The 22100-nt window shown below is 39.1% G+C and overlaps 2 protein-coding genes across 8 annotated transcripts in view; one reads left to right on the top strand and one right to left on the bottom strand.

Annotated features, from left to right (window-relative positions):
* AKAP3 (A-kinase anchoring protein 3) overlaps positions 1–1087 on the top strand; it is a 50191-nt gene extending 49104 nt beyond the window's left edge. For all 3 annotated transcript variants that reach the window (XM_042945573.1, XM_042945571.1, XM_042945572.1), the window contains exon 6: positions 739–1087. In XM_042945573.1, the coding sequence (XP_042801507.1) occupies positions 739–894 (156 nt within the window). In that variant the 3' untranslated portion in view covers positions 895–1087. The remainder of the gene's footprint in view (positions 1–738) is intronic.
* Positions 1088–2650: 1563 nt separating this feature from the next.
* Positions 2651–22100, bottom strand: part of DYRK4 (dual specificity tyrosine phosphorylation regulated kinase 4) — a 52458-nt gene continuing 33008 nt past the window's right edge. For 4 of the 5 annotated variants that reach the window (XM_042945565.1, XM_042945566.1, XM_042945567.1 and 1 more), the window contains 6 exons: positions 19799–19880; positions 17141–17313; positions 13567–13627; positions 9636–9765; positions 3660–3835; positions 2651–2968 (listed from right to left, as the gene is read on the bottom strand). In XM_042945565.1, coding sequence (XP_042801499.1) covers positions 2724–2968; positions 3660–3835; positions 9636–9765; positions 13567–13627; positions 17141–17313; positions 19799–19880 — 867 coding nt within the window. In that variant the 3' untranslated portion in view covers positions 2651–2723. Of the gene's footprint in view, positions 2969–3659; positions 3836–7828; positions 7986–9635; positions 9766–13566; positions 13628–17140; positions 17314–19798; positions 19881–22100 lie in introns of those variants that run through there. The other variant, XM_042945570.1, reaches the window with a different exon arrangement.

The following is a 22100-nucleotide window of genomic DNA, read 5'->3' as shown; positions in this document are numbered from 1 at the left end:
AACCCATGAAGAAGCCGTGTGAGATCATGACCTGAACCGAAACCAAGAGTCAGACGCTTAACCAACTGAGCCACCCAGGTGCCCAAAACTCTGGTTACTTTAGATGAATGGTGATGTACTGTGTTCATATGGTCAGAATTATTGCTTTGGCTAATTTTTCTCATTTCGAGCTTGGAAAGAGAGAGGAACAGGGGGTTCAGAGATCTGGATATGCATGTTGCTTCTGCTAATTTCTAGCACTGTATTACTGACAAGTCTCACCACCTCTCTGAGCCATGTCTTCATGAGGGTTGAATGGATCTCTGAGTTGCTCTTGTGCTCTAGCATTCTAGGCTCTCTGTTCTGTGGGGCATGGAAAGCAACATGTCCGTCTGTCCTCTGGTTATTTCACCCCTGCCCTTGTCGGTCTTAGGACAATGGTGGAAGACTGTTTTATGATATTACAGTGAGCTTAAGAACTTTAAAAGTCTTAGAAAACAAGATCACTCTTGACCAAATACCTACTGGAGGAAGCAAGATTTAGTCTTGGTGGGAGATCGTACTTTCCATATGATGTACAGGTGGATGCTAACATCTCTTCTTTCCAATTATGGAAGTCTTCTCAGCATCTAATTGGAGCCCCTTCTTCCGAAGTTTTCCAAGTTCTGCCCAGCCTCTTTGTTCTAGCCTTGTCAGGCCCTTTCTGGTCTGCCCTGGGATGCTCTGTCCTTACACTACTGCTTTCTTTCCTTTCCACAGCTACTTCAGCTCTCGGCTGCTGCTGTGGACAAAGGACGTAGTGTAGGTGAGGTCCTGCAGTCGGTGCTGCGCTACGAGAAGGAGCGACAGCTGGACGAGGCGGTGGGAAATGTTACACGGCTGCAGCTGCTGGACTGGCTGATGGTGAACCTGTGATCGGCGCCCACCCACTGCTTTCCCTTCTCCCCATCCCTTCTTACTTCCACAGCTCTCCTCTCCATATCCTTACAGAGCCCTATCATACCACTCACATCAAAGACACGTCATCTTATGCTAGTCACTGGATTTTGCAGATTTTCCCGTCCATGCAAGCAAGGACACAAAATTAAAAAAATTACAATGGAAGGACTCCAGGTGTTTGGTTTCCTTGGGATCCAATCGACAATAAGGTCAAGAAATTTCAGGAATTAAAAAATAATCAGATGGATAACAAGAAGAAAAATAGTGCTGGACTGAGAGGCCTGCTAAGGTGTTTCTATGTATCCTGTCTGTGCTACAACTTGCAGATCTCTGGCCTTAAAATGTTCCCTAAGAATAAGACTATTTAGCCTTTATAATCATGCAAATCATAAAGTATCTTCTATTCAACCTGAATCATTCTCATTATGATATGGAGGACTTGGCTTCTTCTCCTATCTCTGTAGAACAATGGTCTTCCTCAATTTTATTCATAGTTGGTGTCAAAAAAGGTCCAGAAGACCTGAGTTCTATTGCCATGTCTATACTTTTCTGGCTATAGGACCTGGGACAAGTCACCTGTTAGGACATTTCTCCCACCTAAGGCATTTTCTGTTCTTACCCTCAACTTTCTGTGAAATTTTATATTTTTGATCTTGCTAGAAACTTTCTCCTTTGGTTCCTAATTTCTGTATTAATTCCATCTCTTGGGGGCTCTACTCAATTCTGTCAACCCCTGGAATATTTATCTTTCCTATTTCCTTTTGACCCTCTGCTATTCTCATTCTGTTTCACCTTTCCTGGGTAAAAGGTGTCTCCCTTCATGGAATATGACACAGTGATTAAAAGGAAAACTATAAAGTCAGGTATATTTTCTATGTTGTTTATGAGGTTATGATCTTAAGAAGTTTCTTGTAAAATTGTATCTGTTCTATAATTACAATCATATAGAGATTATGTATTCATGTAGATAAGGACTAGTAAACCAAAAGAACCTGATTAGATTTTGAGGATGCTGGATGAATGAACATATCCTGTTATTTACTCGACTTCCCTTCCTTTGGGAAATATTCTGTCCCCTACTCCACAGTCCAAGAGAGGCATCAGTCATGGTGCTACCACCATCACAGTATAGGCTTGTGACCCAGGCTGGCCAACCACAGGATCCCAATATCTCAGACATAGTGCTTGGTTCAAATCCAATAATTTCTGAGATTTTCCTGCCAGCACTGCATCTTTTTACTGGATAACGGTGGTTACTTTAACATCTTGGCAGAGCTTGTCGATGAGGGAGTCTGAGCCCTATGACCTTGTCTGAACTTTTAGATTCTGCTGTGCCTGAAACTACACTTAGTTACACCTCCTGATTCCCCAATTACATAAGCCAATAGATGTCCTTTGTTGCTTAAACTAGTTAATAGCTGAATTCAAACTAGTTTTTCATTTTCATTTTCAAATAAGAGTCCTAACAGGTTGGCTGTCTTGTGGGGAAAAGAAAAAAAATTCTTTTATTTAGAGTTCTATTAGTGATACTATACCATTGAATACTTACCCCTCCCCCCCCACCCCCACCCCACACATACATTGTTTTATCTGAGGGCATAAGAAGGGAGTGTAGGTGCAAGGACATTCTCCCCCATCTCTCATAATAGGAATCATGCTTAACTAGCCATATGAATAGTTTTTTTTTTAAAAAAAAAAACCTTTATGCATTAAAAAACAACAATCTCTGTAATATTGTACAATATAAGTGCTGTCTCTAATAAAAATCCTTGGTGGAAAGGAACAGGACACACCTTCAGCAAAGGTCATACAATAGGTGGTAAAATATTCATGTTTTTGGATGAGGAGTTTTTACTTCGATGCCCTGGGGAGGTTTTGGACTCCTCTGGTCCAACAACTGCCTCTGGCTTTCTGGAAGCTTCTGTTAGCTGAGGCAACTGGACAACTTCAGATGTGTGCTGGAGAATGCCCTGCTGATCACCTGAATTCTGAACCTGCTTAGTGGTGCCACCTTTTATTTTGTCTATGGTCTCTTCTTTGATGGTCACCTCTGCCAAAGGAGAGAGAAGACAGAAGGAACAAGTGTTCAAATGTGAATTATATTCTATTAGACCATAAATCACTTTGGGAAAATCCTGGTAGTAATGATACAAAAACAATTCATTTGTAAAGAGCATTCTCTGTGTCAGGCATTATTCTAAGCACTTTACATTTATTAATTTCTTTGAGCCTTTTCACAACCATAGAGAATAGGCATTATTCTCATTCTCATAAATGAAGAAACTGAGACACAGGGAAGTTAACTAAATTGCCCAAGGGCCTACACCTGGTAAATGGTAGAACCAGAATTAATCCCAGGCAACCTGACCCCAGGGATGATGTACATAACCATGAGGCTATATTGCATATAAAAGATATCTGCCTAATGCCATAATCAGTCTGATAAAAATTCAAAAGCTAATTATAGGCAAGCCAGAGGAGGACACAGTGAAAGAAAAGGAAAGGACAAGAAAAGAATTGAAGACAGAGAAAAATGGAAAATCCTAATGATAACAGGGCAAAAAAGGGGGCAAATCCAGCTAGAAGCAAGACTCCTGAAAGAGGTTATACTCAAAAGTGAGAAATGGCAGGCTCCTGGTGATGTAGTCAGAATAATTATCCAAGGTGGAGGTCAGAGAAATTGACATACAATCCTCCAGGGGTACCCAATCCCTGGACTATAGGAAGAGGACTGACTGTACCTTTTTTGCCCAAGGGATGATGCCCTTGAACCTTTTCCTTCCAAGCCTCAGAGGGGAAACAGAGACTGGGTTTCCTCAGGGTCTGGGGCCTGGACCGTGGTTTGAAATTCCGTGGCTCATGGATCCAAGCATGCTTGAGGGCCTGGTCAGGGGTCATGCGAAGAGAAGGTTCCCATCTATACACCAACAAAGCCCAGCATGGGTTATTGTTTTGCTTCCCTTTCTAATGTTGAAAACATTTAAAAAGACCCTGACGACCTCAATAAGGTATAATAAAAATAGTTCATTCTTAACCAATCTAAGCTGCGTTATACTTCAAAGATATCATAGATATCAAAGATATCAAAGATAACAACATATAAAGTACCTGGAAACTATGAAAATAATCTTTTTAGGAAATTTGCATGACAAACCAGGGAACATATGAGAGCCCAAATCTTCCAGAGTTCCTGGAAATTCCCTCAAAAGAAATATTATATTATAGAAAATCTTAACCACTTGGGATTTAGGGTTCAGTAAACTAAGATCAAAACAAAGACATGGTTAATTTCAATTCCCAAAACTTGGGACTTCAATTATATCACACAGAACATTATAGAATGCTAGAATATTAAGCTTATAAGGAGATTTGGGTATAATCTAGTCAAACCTCCAATGCAGTGACAAGGCATCTGACAGAAACTTCAACACAGAATCATCTTGCTATTCTTTTTTTTTAGCTATAATATTCTTGTCTTTATTTTTTTAAATATATGAAATTTATTGTCAAATTGGTTTCCATACAACACCCAGCGCTCATCCCAAAAGATGCCATCTTCAATGCCCTCACCTACCCTCCCCTCCCTCCCACCCTCCATCAACCCTCAGTTTATTCTCAGATTTTAGAGTCTCTCATACTTTGGCTCTCTCCCACTCTAACCTCTTTTTTTTTTCCTTCCCCTCCCCCATGGGTTTCTGTTAAGTTTCTCAGGATCCACATAAGAGTGAACACATATGGTATCTGTCTTTCTCTGTATGGCTTATTTCACTTAGCATCACACTCTCCAGTTCCATCCACGTTGCTACAAAGGGCCATATTTCATTCTTTCTCATTGCTATGTAGTACTCCATTGTGTACATAAACCACAATTTCTTTATCCATTCATCAGTTGATGGACATTTAGGCTCTTTCCATAATTTGGCTATTGTTGAGAGTGCTGCTATAAACATTGGGGTACAAATGCCCCTATGCATCAGTACTCCTGTGTCCCTTGGGTAAATTCCTAGCAGTGCTATTGCTGGGTCATAGGGTAGGTCTATTTTTAATTTTTTGAGGAACCTCCACACTGTTTTCCAGAGTGGCTGCACCAGTTTGCATTCCCACCAACAGTGCAAAAGGGTTCCCATTTCTCCACATCCTCTCCAGCATCTAGTCTCCTGATTTGTTCATTCTGGCCACTCTGACTGGCGTGAGGTGATATCTGAGTGTGGTTTTGATTTGTATTTCCCTGATGAGGAGTGACGTTGAGCATCTTTTCATGAGCCTGTTGGCCATCTGGATGCCTTCTTTAGAGAAGTGTCTATTCATGTTTTCTGCCCATTTCTTCACTGGATTATTTGTTTTTCAGGTGTGGAGTTTGATGAGCTCTTTATAGATTTTGGATACTAGCCCTTTGTCCGATATGTCATTTGCAAATATCTTTTCCCATTCCGTTGGTTGCCTTTTAGTTTTGTTGATTGTTTCCTTTGCAGTACAGAAGCTTTTTATCTTCATGAGGTCCCAATAGTTCATTTTTGCTTTTAATTCCCTTGCCTTTGGGGATGTGTCAAGTAAGAAATTGCTGTGGCTGAAGTCAGAGAGGTCTTTTCCTGCTTTCTCCTCTAGGGTTTTGATGGTTTCGTCTCACATTCAGGTCCTTTATCCATTTTGAGTTTATTTTTGTGAATGGTATAAGAAAGTGGTCTAGTTTCATTCTTCTGCATGTTGCTGTCCAGTTTTCCCAGCACCATTTGTTAAAGAGACTGTCTTTTTCCCATTGGATATTCTTTCCTGATTTGTCAAAGATTAGTTGGCCATACTTTTGTGGGTCTAGTTCTGGGGTTTCTATTCTATTCCATTGGTCTATGTGTCTGTTTTTGTGCCAATAACATGCTGTCTTGATGATGACAACTTCGTAGTAGAGGCTAAAGTCTGGGATTGTGATGCCTCCTGCTTTGGCCTTCTTCTTCAAAATTACTTTGGCTATTTGGGGCCTTTTGTGGTTCCATGTGAATTTTAGGATTGCTTGTTCTAGTTTCGAGAAGAATGCTGGTGCAATTTTGATTGGGATTGCATTGAATGTGTAGATAGCTTTGGGTAGTATTGACATTTTAACAATATTTATTCTTCCAACCCATGAGCACGGGATGTTTTTTCCACTTCTTTACATCTTCAATGTCCTTCATAAGCTTTCTATAGTTTTCAGCATACAGATTTTACATTTTTGGTTAGATTTATTCCTAGGTATTTTATGCTCTTGATGCAATTGTGAATGGGATCAGTTTCTTTTTTTTTTTTTTTTTTTTATTTATTTATTTTTTTTATTTTTTTTTTTGTTTGTTTTTTGTTTTTTTTTTTTATTTTTTTATTTTTTTTATTTTTTAATATATGAAATTTACTGTCAAATTGGTTTCCATACAACACCCAGTGCTCATCCCAAAAGGTGCCCTCCTCAATACCCATCACCCACCCTGCCCTCCCTCCCACCCCCCATCAACCCTCAGTTTGTTCTCAGTTTTTAACAGTCTCTAATGCTTTGGCTCTAAATATGGCCTTTTGTAGCAACATGGATGGAACTGGGATCAGTTTCTTTATTTGTCTTTCTGTTTCTTCATTATTAGTGTATAAGAATTCAACTGATTTCTGTACATTGATTTTGTACCCTGCAACTTTGCTGAATTCATGTATCAGTTCTAGCAGACTTGGTGGAGTCTATCGGATTTTCCATGTATAATATCATGTCATCTGCAAAAAGTGAAAGCTTGACTTCATCTTTGCCAGTTTTGATGCCTTTGATTTCCTTTTGTTGTCTGATTGCTGATGCTAGAACTTCCAACACTATGTTAAACAACAGCGATGAGAGTGGACATCCCTGTCGTGTTCCTGATCTCAGGGAAAAAGCTCTCAGTTTTTCACCATTGAGGATGATGTTAGCTGTGGGCTTTTCATAAATGGCTTTTGTGATGTTTAAGTATGTTCCTTCTATCCCAACTTTCTCAAGGTTTTTATTAAGAAAGGATGCTGAATTTTGTCAAATGCTTTTTCTGCATCAATTGACAGGATCATATGGTTCTTATCTTTTCTTTTATTAATGTGATGTATCACGTTGATTGATTTGTGAATGTTGAACCAGCCCTGCATCCCAGGAATGAATCCCACTTGATCATGGTGAATAATTCTTTTTATATGCTGTTGAATTCGATTTGCTAGTATCTTATTGAGAATTTTTGCATCCATATTCATCAGGGATATTGGCCTGTAGTTCTCTTTTTTTACTGGGTCTCTGTCTGGTTTAGGGATCAAAATAATACTGCCTTCATAGAATGAGTCTGGATGTTTTCCTTCCCTTTCTATTGTTTGGAATAGCTTGAGAAGGATAGGTATTATCTCTGCTTTAAATGTCTGGTAGAACTCCCCTGGGAAGCCATCTGGTCCTGGACTCTTATCTGTTGGGAGATTTTTGATAACTGATTCAATTTCTTTGCTGGTTATGGGTTCATCTTGCTATTCTTGAGTATTTTTAGTGACAAGGCACTTACTCACATAATTAGCTATTCCAGTATTGATAAAACTAATTCTTTAAAAATTCTTCATTTTAATTGAGCCTAAATTTACACTTCCCAGGAACTTGCACACTAATAAAAGACCCAGGTTCTAATTCTACCTACTAACATTACAGTAGTCCCCCCCTTCTCCATGGGGTAATACATTCCACCCCCAGTGGATGCGTGAAACTGGACAGCACAAACATCTGTATATACTATGTGTTTTCCTATACACATACCTATGATAAAAATTTATAAATTAGGCACAGTAAGAGATTCACAACAATAACTAATAATAAAATAGAATAAGTATAATAATATACTATAAGAAAAATTATGTGAATGTGGTCTCTTCCTCTCAAAACATCTTCTAGTGTCTTACTCACCCTTCTTATGATGTGAGATGATAAAATGCATATGTGATGGGATGAAGTGAGGTGAATGACACAGGCAGTGTGATGTAGTGCTAGGCTACCAATGACCTTCTGACGAGATGTCAGAAGGAGGATCATCTGCTTCTGGACCACGGTTGACTGTGAGTAACTGAAACCATGGAAAGTGAAACCGTGGGTAAGGGGGGGCCACTGTATAGAGAATGGGACAACCCACCTGTATTTTATGTTACAATCCTCCAACTATCCGAAAACATTTACATTGCTACTAAGTGTTGCTCATATGATATGGTTGCCACCTTCCTGCATAGGAAATTCCACCTATTGTCTTACTGGTGTCCACCACGCTGGGGATAGCTTTTAACTGCAGGTAGATGGCATTAATATTGTAGACTTATCACGCTCATAAACAACTCAATCTCCCAGTTCTTTTTCAAATGAACTGCTGTTAAGCTACAACTCCCCACAGGACTTTACATTTACCTCTCTTAAATTTGACTCAAAACTTCTAGTCTCTCATTCCAAAAATTTGCTAATTAGTAAAAAGAAGAAGAAGAAGAAGAAGGGAAAGAAAAAGGAATGATCAGATAATGGGCCCATTAGCGTGACTGCTCCTTGCAAGTTGTGAACAGCCAGCCCTTTGCTCTAAAAAAGAAAATAATTTCTTTCTTGGTTCTGAGCTGTGTTCTGGATGGCTGGGGTTTATGGATAATTCACCTCAGTCTCAGTAGTGAGTTTTTGTCATTTGTTAAAGCACATTCATTTTATAGCATCAGCAAGAAGCTGGCGGTGGGTGGTGACATGGAGATAATGATGGAGTACAGGATCCTTCTCTATCTCCATTCTACAGATGAGTAGCATGACCCTCAACCTTCAGAAGTACTTGACGGCTTATCCGCTGAGCTAGTGCACAAATGCCAGAAGAGTATTTTGCTAAAACTACTCCATCCCACTAGAAGAATGAGAGGCCATAGACCTATGGTCTCTAAAAATGCTAAACACTTATAGGACTGATATAACTAGAAGGCACCTTAGGAACACCCGTATTATACAGAAAAGGAAACTGAAGCCCACAGAGAGACAATGACTTATCAAATATCATGCAGCTAATCTATTTGCCATTCAGTGGAAACACACTTGCAAAACCTCTTTTAAAATAATGACAAGAGCTAACATGTTCTAAACACCTTCTAAATTAGGCACTGCTCTGAGTGCTTTTTTTACTGGTCTTTTTTTCACTGTGACTTGACTGAAGTACAGAACCTAATTTCTCAGAGTCAAAATAAGCATATAGGTTTGTAAAAGCTGTACAAAATAAATGGTTTATAGATAACCCCTTGCCTAATTCCTTAATACAAAGAGGATTTAGGCTTTATTTCCTAGGGAAATAGGGAGGGAACCAGAGACATACACTGGGTATGTATGTAAACAGTTACAACATAGAGGAAGTTGACTTCAGTTCATGAAGCAAAAGCTATTCAGAACCTGCCTTCACCTTGCTGTCTGGCAGTTTGAGGCCAAGAAGGCAAGTTCTACCCACACACTGTAATCCAGGACAAGTCACTGTTTGAGCTCAGACTCCACATCTCAAAATTAAGCAAATCATCTACTTGCTAATCACACAGGAAGGGAAGAGAGCAGTCTGATGAGGGAAAGCATTATATAGACTTCAAGCTCTATGGTCAGTATTTATTATTATTTTTATAACTGTGTCCCAGTCCCAGACTTTCACCAGCAAATGAGTGGGAAAGTACAGTGTTTAAGAGGACACCTAGAGGCAAAGACACCATGACAAACTCACACCAAACATCTTCTGAGAAAGTCCAAGAAGCTGGCATCGTAGGTTTTCAGCACCATCGTGAGATCCTTGGAATCTGGGTATCTTTTTCTCCCCCTGTTGTTGGTCATATTTTTAGGAAAACCTTTGGAATCTTTGGAGATACAACATTCTGTGTTTAGTTCCAGGTGTTAATATCCATTGGTCACATCACAGCTTTTTACTCAACCATGCTGCTTCTTGGAATGGTCTTTGCAGCTCTATCTCAGTCCTATACCATACCCCTCCCATACACACGAACATGCCCTCAGTCTCAGTCAGATGGAAAGAACCACATGTAGATTATCCAGTGAATGCAATTAACCTTTATAAACAATACTCCCTACTATCCAGTATGTTCTGAGCCTCCTTCCCGCCCCCTCCTCCCCAAATCAAATGACTTAAATGGTTTAACATTAACCAAGGTAAAATAATAATGATAATGATAATATAATAATAATAAATCTAAAGTGACAAAAACATCAGCTCTGAACAGAAAAAGATGTTGTCTATTCTTGGATTTTCTATGCCCTCTCTCCTTTCTCACTAGCCCAATAAAATGAGAATTTGGGATATGCCTAAAGTATAACAAGAAAGTTATTGTAGGAGAATCATCTGCTTTCAGAACTCATTTACAAGCCACACAAGCAAATAAATCTCATTACTTTCTATAGTCACATCAAAATTTTGTCCATAAATTGGAATCACCAAACTTGGTTTGTTGCTTAAGACACAGTCTGGAAGTCACTTTTCTTCAGTCATTTTTCACTGATTAAAACCCTTACCAAAGGTATTTGTCATGCCTGAAAAGAAGCCCTGAAAACATCTCCAGAGGTTTCTCTAAAATGCTCTGTGCAGTGCTTTGAAAGTGAGGTCACTCATCTGGATATCTTTACTCTGGTGTGCATGTTCAGAAAAGACCACTTTTGCTCATACCTTGTAAATCTGCGTAAGGATGGACATGAACAGATACATACACTTTGCATACTAAACTGAATTCTCACAAAAACTCAGTGGGGTTCACATGATGGGCATTCTGGAAGGTGTATAGTGAAGCCCTTCTATTACTTTTGTAATCAATACAATTTGTGGGTCCTCAAAAAGAACATATGCTCATACTGAATTCCTAGAAGAAACCACAAATGTGTATATACACATACGTGGGCATGTGTATCTACAGACATAAAAATAAATTGGGGACATTGCACAGGGTATATAGGTCTTGTGAACTCATATAAACCCCATTTCCTTTGTTCAAACCCCATTTCCCTTTTTACTGCGGCACTAGTACTCCCATTTGATCTTATATTTCTCTTTTTACAAATGACCGAAGAATCAGGCTCACAGGCTTATAAAAATAACAGCTCATGAAGTTGTCAGTATGTAATTGTTTTTCTTGTTCAAGTTTTTCTCATTGCTCTGACACTCCCCAATATTTAATTATTATCTCCATCTCCTTTTTGCAGCCTAGAGCATCTAAGTAGCTTACTACCCTTGAGGCAACATCACTTTCTGCTAATCAAACATATAAACTACAGGTTGCTGGGGTTTGAGGAGCTTTTGGCAGCCCAAATATGGGCAAGGGAGAGCCAAGAATTGAGGTGAACATATTGTTTCTCCAACTTACCTTATCATAAGAATCACAAAGAGCTGTTAGAAACTGACTCTTGAGTTCCACCTCAAATCTGCTATATCATAGGTTATATAGGAAGATAATGGGAATTAGCATTTTGCCAAGTTCCTAACTGATTCTTTTCTTTTTTAAGTTTATTTTTAGGGTGTAAGGGGACACACAGAGAGAGGGAAGAGAGAATCCCAAGCAGACCCCATGCTGTCAGCACAGTGCCCCATGTGGGGCTCAATCTCATGAACCATGAGATCATGATCTGAGCAGAAATCAAGAGTCAGATGCTCAATGGACTGAGCCACCCAGGCTCTCCTCCCCAGCTCTGATTCTTATAATCAGATAAAGTTTGGGAAACACTGAAGAGGATGCAGCTCCCAATAAAGCCCTTTCTTATGCAGGAAGTGAAGATATGTGGATGTTGCCACCAAAAACACATCATTATTTTAAAGCCTCAATGCTGATGGTAAAAATCAGTACTCTATGAACCAGACCCTCTTACCATGCCTTATATTACTTTCCTTTTAGTGCCCCCCACTATAATTTTGACTTCAGTGTTATGGGCTTAAGACGTGAGCCTTCCCACAATGTCTTATCTAGCCACAGAGAACACCAATATCCCTACTTTTCTTCCCCTAAATCCTTTGAAATCCAAAAGGCTGAATTAAAGATGGTGGATAGGAAAAATATATTTGGGGTTAAAAGACCAATTCCATTGCTCTATGTATAAGTTATACAAACAAGCCAGCCAGATCTTCCTACCTAGCCATCAGACTGCTCTAGAAGAAGTGTTAGTGCATGGGCACTGTTCTAAAGCAACCAGGACACTGATCATGCCCAAAGGGAAGGTCTTCAAAGCTCTGACTACAAGGTGAAATCTCAAAGATTTAACCATTGGAATGGCATGGGACTGACCAATCAGAAAGGATGACATCTTTGGCACTGAAACAAGATCATGAGGTCTGCTTGCCAGGCCTTAAAATTTTAGTTTCTGGATCATAGAGTCCAATGAGTCCTGGAAAAGGGGCCAGGGAGCCTGTAGCTGTGGCAGTGGTTTTTTACCAAATTGTGCAGATGGAGACTACATTTTAACCCCCCACATGATTGAACCAGTGTATACTGACTTATCACTAACATGACTAAAACATTTTAGTCCAGAAGGATCCCCCATTAGGGTATCTTTAACTCTTTTGTTGATGGGGCAAGTTAAAGAAAGTAGAGGATTTCCCCCCAAATTTTTGAGGGGCCCTCTTGGGTGGAAATAAGATGTGAGATGGCTAAGAGTGATGGAGATTCCACAGCCAATATAAGCCTGTAAATTGACCTGACAAGAATGGCTGGTCAGAAATGTCATTCCAGATGGCGCAGAGCCCCTAGTTGTGGAGTCCCTTTTCCCTCACATCTGGCTTCGCTCCATGTGGCTGAACTTCCATTTCACTATGGTTTTCTTTTTTTTTTTTTTTTTTTTTTTCATAAGAATCCCTTAGGTTCTTGTGATTCTGTAAAAGGATTTTAGATATGGGATTGAGTTCATCTTTGTGGTGCATAGTGCCCTGGAAACCCTGCCTCAGTTGGACCTGAGGTAGATCATTGATCTACCTGTCCACATTGTACAGCACCAATCAAATAGAAAGGCAGAAGGTCAGAAAATCCAGAGCCTGGAAACAGCATGGGGCCATTGATGAGGCTTAATTCCAACAATTAGGCAGATGTCCTCCACATAACTGGCAAGCCACAACATACCCACAGCCAAACTGTTCTGACAACCTTTATTTACCCATTTCATAGCCAAGTCTCAATGATCCTGCCATAGTAAAGATATGGGGATTTAAGAGAATTTCAGCAGGAAAGAAATGCTCCATTATTTATATAACAAAGAAATTTCCCACTCTTCTGGAAAAGAAGCTTCTGCTCTTTGATTTCCCTGAACAGTACATAGTGTGAAAGGGGAAACTGCTTGCAGACATAAGGAGAATTTACAGGAGATGACATAATTATAATATTTCAAGTTTTCAAGATCTGCTGATAGATTTTCTGAACAGGAACCTGGCTATTTTTATGCCAAGATCTCCTTTGCAATGTGACTGCCCCATCCTATCTCCATCATGCTTTCTGGTACCACTTCTCAGCATCTTTTTACTTTTCTAACAGAAACTCCCAATCACAGCTTGCCCTTTGGGATGGAGCCATGGGAAGAGAACTAAATGGGGTTTAGAGTATGGAAGATATCTTCAAGGTCTGTAAAAGCTCATCATCACAATGGGAGAAAGAGATTTAGACCTGGGGACTTACCAAAAAATGTCTGTCTCCTGGAGGCTGTCTGAATGAAGTGGGTTGGCGGCAGGCCCAGCACCTTCAACAAATACAATGCAGTGGGTTCACTCTTGTGGACTCACACATTAGAGCTGGTGGGACTTTGGCCAAACTTTGCTTCTACAGACAAGGACCCGAGGATATTAAGTGATAACCTCAAGTCAGTGGCAAAAAGGCCCAGAGCATGGGTCTTCTGACTCCTAATTTAGGGCTGTTTCAGTATCCTGAGGATCAATATTAGCCATGTTATTCTAAATAAGCATTAGCACCAACTAGAGGTAGGCCACTCTAGATGGCAGCCAGATCTCATTGTCAGAATAAATAAACCAGTGTACATGCTAGCCACCCTTGAATTAAGAAATGACCTCCCTGGGAAGGGAGGAGGAGAAAAGGAGGTGGAAATCACCAGATGGGCATCAGTCTACTATTTGACAAAATATCTTCTTGAAAAGAAAAGTGTAAATGTACTTGTTCACCTTTACCCACTGAAGCCTATAGGGAGATTGGTTCAGGGATCTTCATTAAATCATCCATCATCAACCTTAGAAGCCAAGTACTCTGATTGTCTCATTTTACAGAGGTCCAGAAGGGGGAAGTAACTTGCCCAAGAGAAAGATCCAGGACTAGACTCCAGGTTTACTGATTCCCAGGCCAGCGTTCATTCTACCATAGATATCATTTATAGTTATTATTACCTAAATTATTTTTTAATGTTTATTTATTTTGAAAGAGAGAGAGAGAACGACCAGGGGAGGGGCAGAGACAGAGGGAGAGAGAGAGAGTCCCAAGCAGGCTCCACACTGTCAGCACAGACACCAATGTAGGGCTCGAACTCACAAACTATGAGATCATGACTTGAGCCGAAATCAAGAGTCGAACACTTAACTGACTGAGCCATCCAGGTGCCCCAATTACCTAAATTATTTTAATACTTATTATTTTCAATCATGAAATGAAACTATGTTTACTAATTCTCAAGGGTGTGTGTGTATCCCTCTGAGTACCTATAACTTTGAGGCAATCTAGAAAATAGAATTTTTGGATTGATGGGTGGACAGACAGATAATTAAATAGAGTAACATAAATATATACATGGAGAGAGAAAGAGAGAGAGCAAGAGAGAGAGAACAGAGACAGAAAAAACAAACAGGGAAATTAGATAGATCTTTGTTCACAGTCAAAATATCTTTGTTTACTGATATAATAGTAAAATGTGAAATTTCCATTTTTTAGGGTTATTTTCTCCTGTTTTATCTTCCATAACAAGAAGACTTTAAGAAAAATATACGATAAATAATATACAATGAGCCTTAGTAAAGCCTTCTTATTGGAAGATATTCTTCCCAGAAAGTTAGGATAATGAATGACTAATGACTGAACAATATATAGATTTGGATAGGTGTCATCTTTGGTTTTTAGATTCTTCCGAGCATATTTGAAAGGCTGGTATAACAGTTTAATTTTAAAATGTCACTATTCTAGCTGAAAGAGAAATTAATAAAACAGTTGCAATTACAATTGCACCAAAAATAATAAAATACCTAGGAATAAACTTAACCAAGGAGGTGAAAGGCCTGTACTCTAAAAACTATAAAACATTGATGAAAGAAATTGAAGATGACACAAAAAAGATATTCCATGTTCATGGATTGGGAGACTAAATATTGTTAAAATGTCCATACTACCCAAAGCAATGTACAGAATGTAATTCCTATCAAAATATCAACAGCATTTTTCACAGAATTAGAACAAATAATCCTAAAATTTGTATGGAACTCACAGAAGACCCTGAAGAGCCAAAGCAATCTTGAAAAAGCAGAATGAACCTGGAGGTATCACAATCCCAGATTTCAAGATATACTACAAAACTGTAGTAATCAAAACAGTATGGTACGGGCACAAACATAGACACATGGATCAATAGAACCAAATAGAAAGCCCAGAGGTAAATCCATAACTATATGATCAATTAGTCTTTGAGAAAGTAGGAAAGAATATGTAATGAGAAAAAGTCATTTCAACAAATGGAATCGGGAAAACTGGACAGCAACATACAAAAGAATGAGACTGGACCACTTTCTTACACCATACACAAAAATAAACTCAAAATGGATAAAAGACCTAAATGGGAGACCTATAACCATAAAAATCCTAGAAGAGAGCACAGGCAATAATTTCTCTGACATCAGCTATAACAACATTTTTCTAGATATGTCTCCTGAGGCAAGGAAAACAAAAGCAAAAATAAAATATTGGAACTACAACAACTAAAAGATAATGTACTGAATGGAAAAAGATATTTGCAAATGACATATCTGATAAAGAGTTAGTATCCAAAAATATATAAAAAATTTTTACAACTCAACACCCAAAAACCAAATAATCCAATTAAAAATGGGCAGAAGACATGAACAAACATTTCAACAAAGAAGACCTATAGGTGGCCAACAGACACATGAAAAGATGCTCAACATCACTTATCATCAAGGAAATGCAAATCAAAACCACAATGAGATATCACCCATACCTGTTAGAATGGCTAAAATCAAAAACTCAAGGAACAATAGGTGTGGACAAGGATGTTGAGAAAAAGGAACCACCATGCCCTATTGGTGGGAATGTAAGCTGGTGGAGCCACTGTGGAAAACAGTTTGAAGATTCCCCAAAACATTAACAATTAGAATTACCACAGATCCAGTATTTCCACTACTGGGTACTTACCCAAAGAATACAAAGATACTAATTCAAAGGGATACATGCACCCCTTTGATGATTATTGCAGCATTATTTACAACAGCCAAATTATGGAAGCAGCCCAAGTGTCCATCAATAGATGAATGGATAAAGATGTGAGATATATACATATATATATATGTGTGTGTGTGTGTGTGTGTGTGTAACGGAATATTATTCAGCCATAAAAAGAATGAAATCTTGACATTTGCAACAACATAGATGGAGCTAGAGAGTATAATGCTAAGTGAAATAAATCAGAGAAAGACAAATACCATATGATTTCACTTATTTTTGGAATTTAAAAATCAAAACAAATTAACAAAGAAAGTAGAGACAAAACAAAAACAAAAAACAAAAACAGACTCTTAACTATAGAGGATAAATTGATGGCTACCAGAGGGGAGGTGGGAAGGGGAATGGATGAAATAGGTGAAGGGGATTAAGAATACACTTATCATGGTGAACACTGAGTAATATGTTGAATCACTACATTGTATACCTGAAACTAATATAGTGCTGTATGGTAATTATACTGGAATTAAAAAAAAATTGTTAATGGTAAATAAATAAATAAATAAAATGTCGCTATTCACAATATGCTGGAAATTTCATCCTCTGCAACTATTTAAATTTATGATAAAAATGCTAGGTGTCAACTCAAAAATGTACAGAGGGGCACGTAATTCCAAAAATATTTTAGGGAACATCCAACAGCAATAGTAAGTATTCAGGCCACTGCCCTACAGCGAGTCTGATGCAGCCCCATGTTTCAGAGTGTAAGCTGACCACCCTGTGGGACCTCAGTCCTCCTCCTCACCTCCATGATGCAGGCTAGCTGCTCTACTTCATTCTCCCCAGGAAACAGAGGGTAGCCCGTGTACAACTCAGCCATGATGCAGCCCAGGCTCCACATATCAATGGCCATGTTGTAGGGATGGCCTAGAATCACTTCTGGGGATCTGTAGAACCGGCTTTGGATATAGGTATATACTGTGAGGAAAGAAAGAGAGCCATCATGTAAAATCCTCCTCTCCAAAACACGCTCCTCCAGGGCACCTTCTCATGTGAGGGCCCAGGATAACTAACACTCCCTACCACTTTTCACTCTCTCAGCTTGGCAGGGAGATGGAAGTACAGCCAACCAGCACATCTGAGTCACACTGTATATTTAATCTCATCTCTCAAAATAAATAAATAAACTTAAAATTAATATAAAGCTAAATTTTCAACTATCATGTGAATTTGGGGTATAAATTTTCTTTTTTTTATTTTTAAAAAATGTTTATTTATTTTTGAGATGGAGACAGACAGAGCATGAGCGGAGGAGGGGAGAGAGAGAGAGAGGGAGACACAGAATCCGAAGCAGGCTCCAGGCTCTGAGTTGCCAGCACAGAGCCTGACGTGGGGCTCAAACCCATGAACTGTAAGATCATGACCTGAGCTGAAGTTGGACACCCAATCGACTGAGCCACCCAGGTGGCCCTGGGGTAGAAACTTTCTGAAAGTATTGTGATTTGCCAAGGGAAGAGGCATATTAAAATGGAAAAAGAAATACAAAATGCAGACTCTTCTAATATGTATTGAATATATTATGTGCATTGCATAAAGTATAGAAGGAAGACCCCAACAAAATCTGAACAAATGAAGCCAGCAGAAGAAGACAGTACTGTGGGGAGCCTAGATTTTACAGTGGTAGGAGAAATGGGACGTTATAGTGATTTCCACATGCTGTTATAGGGGTGGGACAGGGATTCTGCGGTCACTTCTCTGTTGTTTGCATTGGTTAGAGAAAACAGGTAATAATTTTGTGATTTAAAATACAATAAAGATAGGGGTGCCTGGGTGGCTCAGTTGGTTAAGCATCCAACTCTTGGTTTCAGCTCAGGTCATGATCTCATAGTTCGTGGGTTTGAGCCCCACATCAGGCTCTGTGCTGACAGTGCAGAGCCTGCTTGGGATTCTCTGTCTCCCTTTCTCTGTGCCCCTCCATTTGTGCTCTCTCTCTCTCTCTCTCTCTCTCTCTCTCTCAAAAATAAGTAAATAGCCATTAAAAAATAAATAAACAAAATAAATACATAATAAAAATGACTTTTATACTCTGCCTGCTTCCAAAATGGATTTGATGTACTTTGCAATCAAAGTACATATACGCACAGCATAGTTCTTTAAAAATTGATTTAATGAACAGTTATATAATCCTTAACATGTGCCAGGCACTATTCCAAGTGCTTTGTACAGAGAACCGTTTCAGTCCTTACAACAACCCTATGAAGCAGGTACTATTATTGTCCCCATCTAAAAATGAGAAAACTGAGGCATACAAAGATTCAAGAAATAATTAGAGCTGGGATTTGAGCTCGGGATGTTTGAGTCTATATTGGCTAAAATAAAGATAAAAGGAAGTCAGAAAATATGTAAAGGGGAAATGACTATCTGAAATAAAGGATAGGATCATTATAAATTCCATTTGGAGCATCCTGGCAGCCAAGACAAGAGGTTGCATGCTTTTGTAGCTGAGAAGAGTAAGCAAATGAGTGCTTTGTGGGAGGCATATTGTTTTCTAGCTGGAATTTCTTTGGGGTTCCATACATAAATTGTAAAGAACATGTGTCTTCAAAAGTAGTGCTGCAAAATATTTGGAAACAGCCATCTTTCAGGGGTTTTTTTCAGCCTCTGATGAAGAGGGTCCTCTGATATCTCCTGCCACCATGAAAGCTGGTCCCAAAGTCCCCCTTTGGTGGGCCCTTAACCCAGTCTGTACATATTTGCAATCACTGCACCTGTCATATTACCTGTATCTTTGTTTCTTCCGCTGAACTGTAAGCAAGCAGAGCACAGAACATGTTGGGTTTATTTTGTTGTTCCTGTGCCCAGAACAGTAACAGACACATAGAAGATACTCTAAGTGTTTGTTAAATGGTACATGTTCTTGTCATCAAATTTGATAAAAGTCAAAAGAAGAGACACTTAAATCAAGTTCAGTGAAGTTTATGCAAATGTGCTCCAGGGATGCTTTCTGGATTCTAACCTGGAAAAAATATAGTCTACAGAGCCTAGGGCAGTGAATCCCAAACCTCAGAATGGCTATGTACTCTAAAATGCAGACCCCTGGGTGTTCCCCCAGAAATTTAGGTTCGGTGCATCTGGGGTGAGGCCCTTGGAGCTGTAATTTTTTAGAGGCCTCAAGTGATTCAGATATACATCTGGTTAGTTTGGGGACCCAAGGCACTAGGATAATTCCAGATTCACAGAATCTGAGTGCTGCAAAGGACCCTTACGGTATTTGAGTCCGATCTTCTCATTTTGTAGATCAGGAAACTTAGAGAAGTGAAGCACCTTGTCCAAAATCATTCTTGCAATTGTTGTGACTGAGCCCAGACTAGAACCCAGGTGACCTCGTGTGGGAAGTACTGTTTCAGTAAGGGAAAGAACTCACATTAGAAAAATTCAGACAAAGGGGCCAGAATGGGCTTACCTTTCTGGTGTTCATAACAACTTGATCCAAAGTCAATGACCTTAACAGAGACTTGGCCCTTTTGGTATAACACTATATTCTCCTAGAGAGAAGAAGAAAGACGTAGTTAGGTTTTAAAAACGTTGCTCTACACACTCTGTTTACCTGAATGCCTGCCATCTTCTGGGACCCAGTTCAAAATGTGACCACCTCCAAGTGGGCCTCCTCCCATGCCTTCTCCAAACACCATGTTCTCCCCATTCCTCTGACTTCCTATTCAATTTGTGGTCTGCACCTCTTGTTTGGACTCAGTATTTGCTGCTTTTAAGTATTTCTTTTGCATAGATTTTGTCTCTTTCTGCATATAGAATGTGTAATTCCTGAACACTGTGGTTTATTTTTCTCTTCTTGGCACCTGGTTCTATCCCTTGCTTGCATAAGGTCTTAGAAATATCACTGACAATTTAATGTTTCCATTAAGTGCTCCACCAACATACTGATATGTCAGTAATGGACAAAAAAAAAGGGCAATAATTTAATTCAAGTTGTGATTCTTTTGCTAACTTTGGGGGCAATGTGAAACCAACATCCCAGGAGAGTCATGGTTAAGCAAGCAGAGCTTATGGACTCTTAGAACGTGAGGGTGTACTACCTAAAGGCTAGAAGATTAAAGTCCCAGTCATGGCTTCATGGATCTCAATATCAGATGGATTGACGATTATGAATATCAGATTAATTGCTTGCTTACTGAGTTCCTTAACTTTATTGATATGGCATAGCAGGCTTGGTCTAAAGCCTCTGGCACCACAAATTAAGAAAGTACAAACTTAGTCCATAATATCTGTTCTAGACAATATCCATATAACTTGAAGAATTCAATCAGCAAGTGTTTAAGAAGCAGACATTTCCAGTGTGTCTGCATCCCAATGGAAAGTCTCCTTAACTAAATGGGGCAGGCCTTCCTACCATATTGACAGAAACAGCTCTATAGAAGGGATGGATGCATCACAGGTCATTGAAACTAACCTTTGAGTACATAAGAATTAACTCCCTGATTCTTGATCCACACTCATCAAGCACTCTCCTGGTTGCATGTGTACTTTTCTACTGGGCACATATATTCTAGGTTACTATTTCTCAAGTAAACCTATTATGTCATGTCAATTTCCTTAGTAAGAGTCAGTACCCTAAGCCCAAAGACCATGGATCTTGCAAAGCTTAAATATGGAGAATAAATCAATGTATCACTATCCGGTGAGACTCCACCAGTAAACCCTGAAAGAACAACCCTATCTTGTCAATATTTAATTTTAAAAATATCTCACATTTACCTGATGAGTTTCTCCAAAGAGTTAAAGATAGAACTGCTTTATGATCCACTAATTGCACTACTGTGTATTTACCCCCAAAATACAAAAACACTAATTCAAAGGGATACATGCACCCCTATGTTTATAGCAGCATCATTTACAACAAATTATGGAAGCTGAGTGGATAAAGAAGATGTGGTGTATATATAAGCAATACAATATTATTCAGCTATAAAAAGGAATGAAATCTTGCCATTTGCAACAACATAGATGGAACTAGAAAGTATAATGCTAAGTGAAATAAGTCAGTTAGAGAAAGACATATATCATATGATTTCACTCATATGTGGAATTTACGAAACAAAACCAATGAGCAAAGGGAAAGGAGAGAGAGAGAGAGAGAGAGAGAGAGAGAGAGAGAGAGAGAGAGAAACCAAGAAACAGGCTGTTAACTATAGAGAACATACTGAAGGTTACCAGAGAGGAGGTGGAGGGGGATGGGTGAAATAGGGGATGGGGATTAAAGAGCACAATTATCATGATAAGCACTGAGTAACATATAGAATTGTTGAATCAATACATTGTATATTTGAAACTAATATACCACTGTATGTTAACTATACTGGAATTAAAATTAAAAACTCAAAAATTTTTAACTGTTTTGGGGGTGGGTGAGGAGAAGGGAATGAGGAAAAGTTAAGGGATATTTAAATATTTGTGAGGGTCATACTGTTTCTGGAACCAGTTCCTGACCCCACATTTTCACACTCTTATACCTTTCCCCTAGCTACCTGTACTCCTCCAGTTTGCAATCATTAATTCTTCTAACAAGCATTAATTTGTTGCCTACCATTATTATTGTCAGGTACCATATCAGAGCCTGGGAATAAAATGGTGAGAAGACATGGTCCCTGACCTTGGGGGAGCTTGCAGTCAGTGGAAGATAAAGAAACCATTCCTACATAGCAACCAGTGCAATAGTAGAGCTAAGTACAGAATACCAGCAGGACCTG

The sequence above is a fragment of the Panthera leo genome, chromosome B4 (assembly GCF_018350215.1).
Source record: "Panthera leo isolate Ple1 chromosome B4, P.leo_Ple1_pat1.1, whole genome shotgun sequence".
Classification (NCBI taxonomy): Eukaryota; Metazoa; Chordata; class Mammalia; order Carnivora; family Felidae; genus Panthera; species Panthera leo.
The sequence above is the reverse complement of the archived record's forward strand: the minus strand, read 5'-3'. Positions and strand labels throughout refer to the sequence as shown.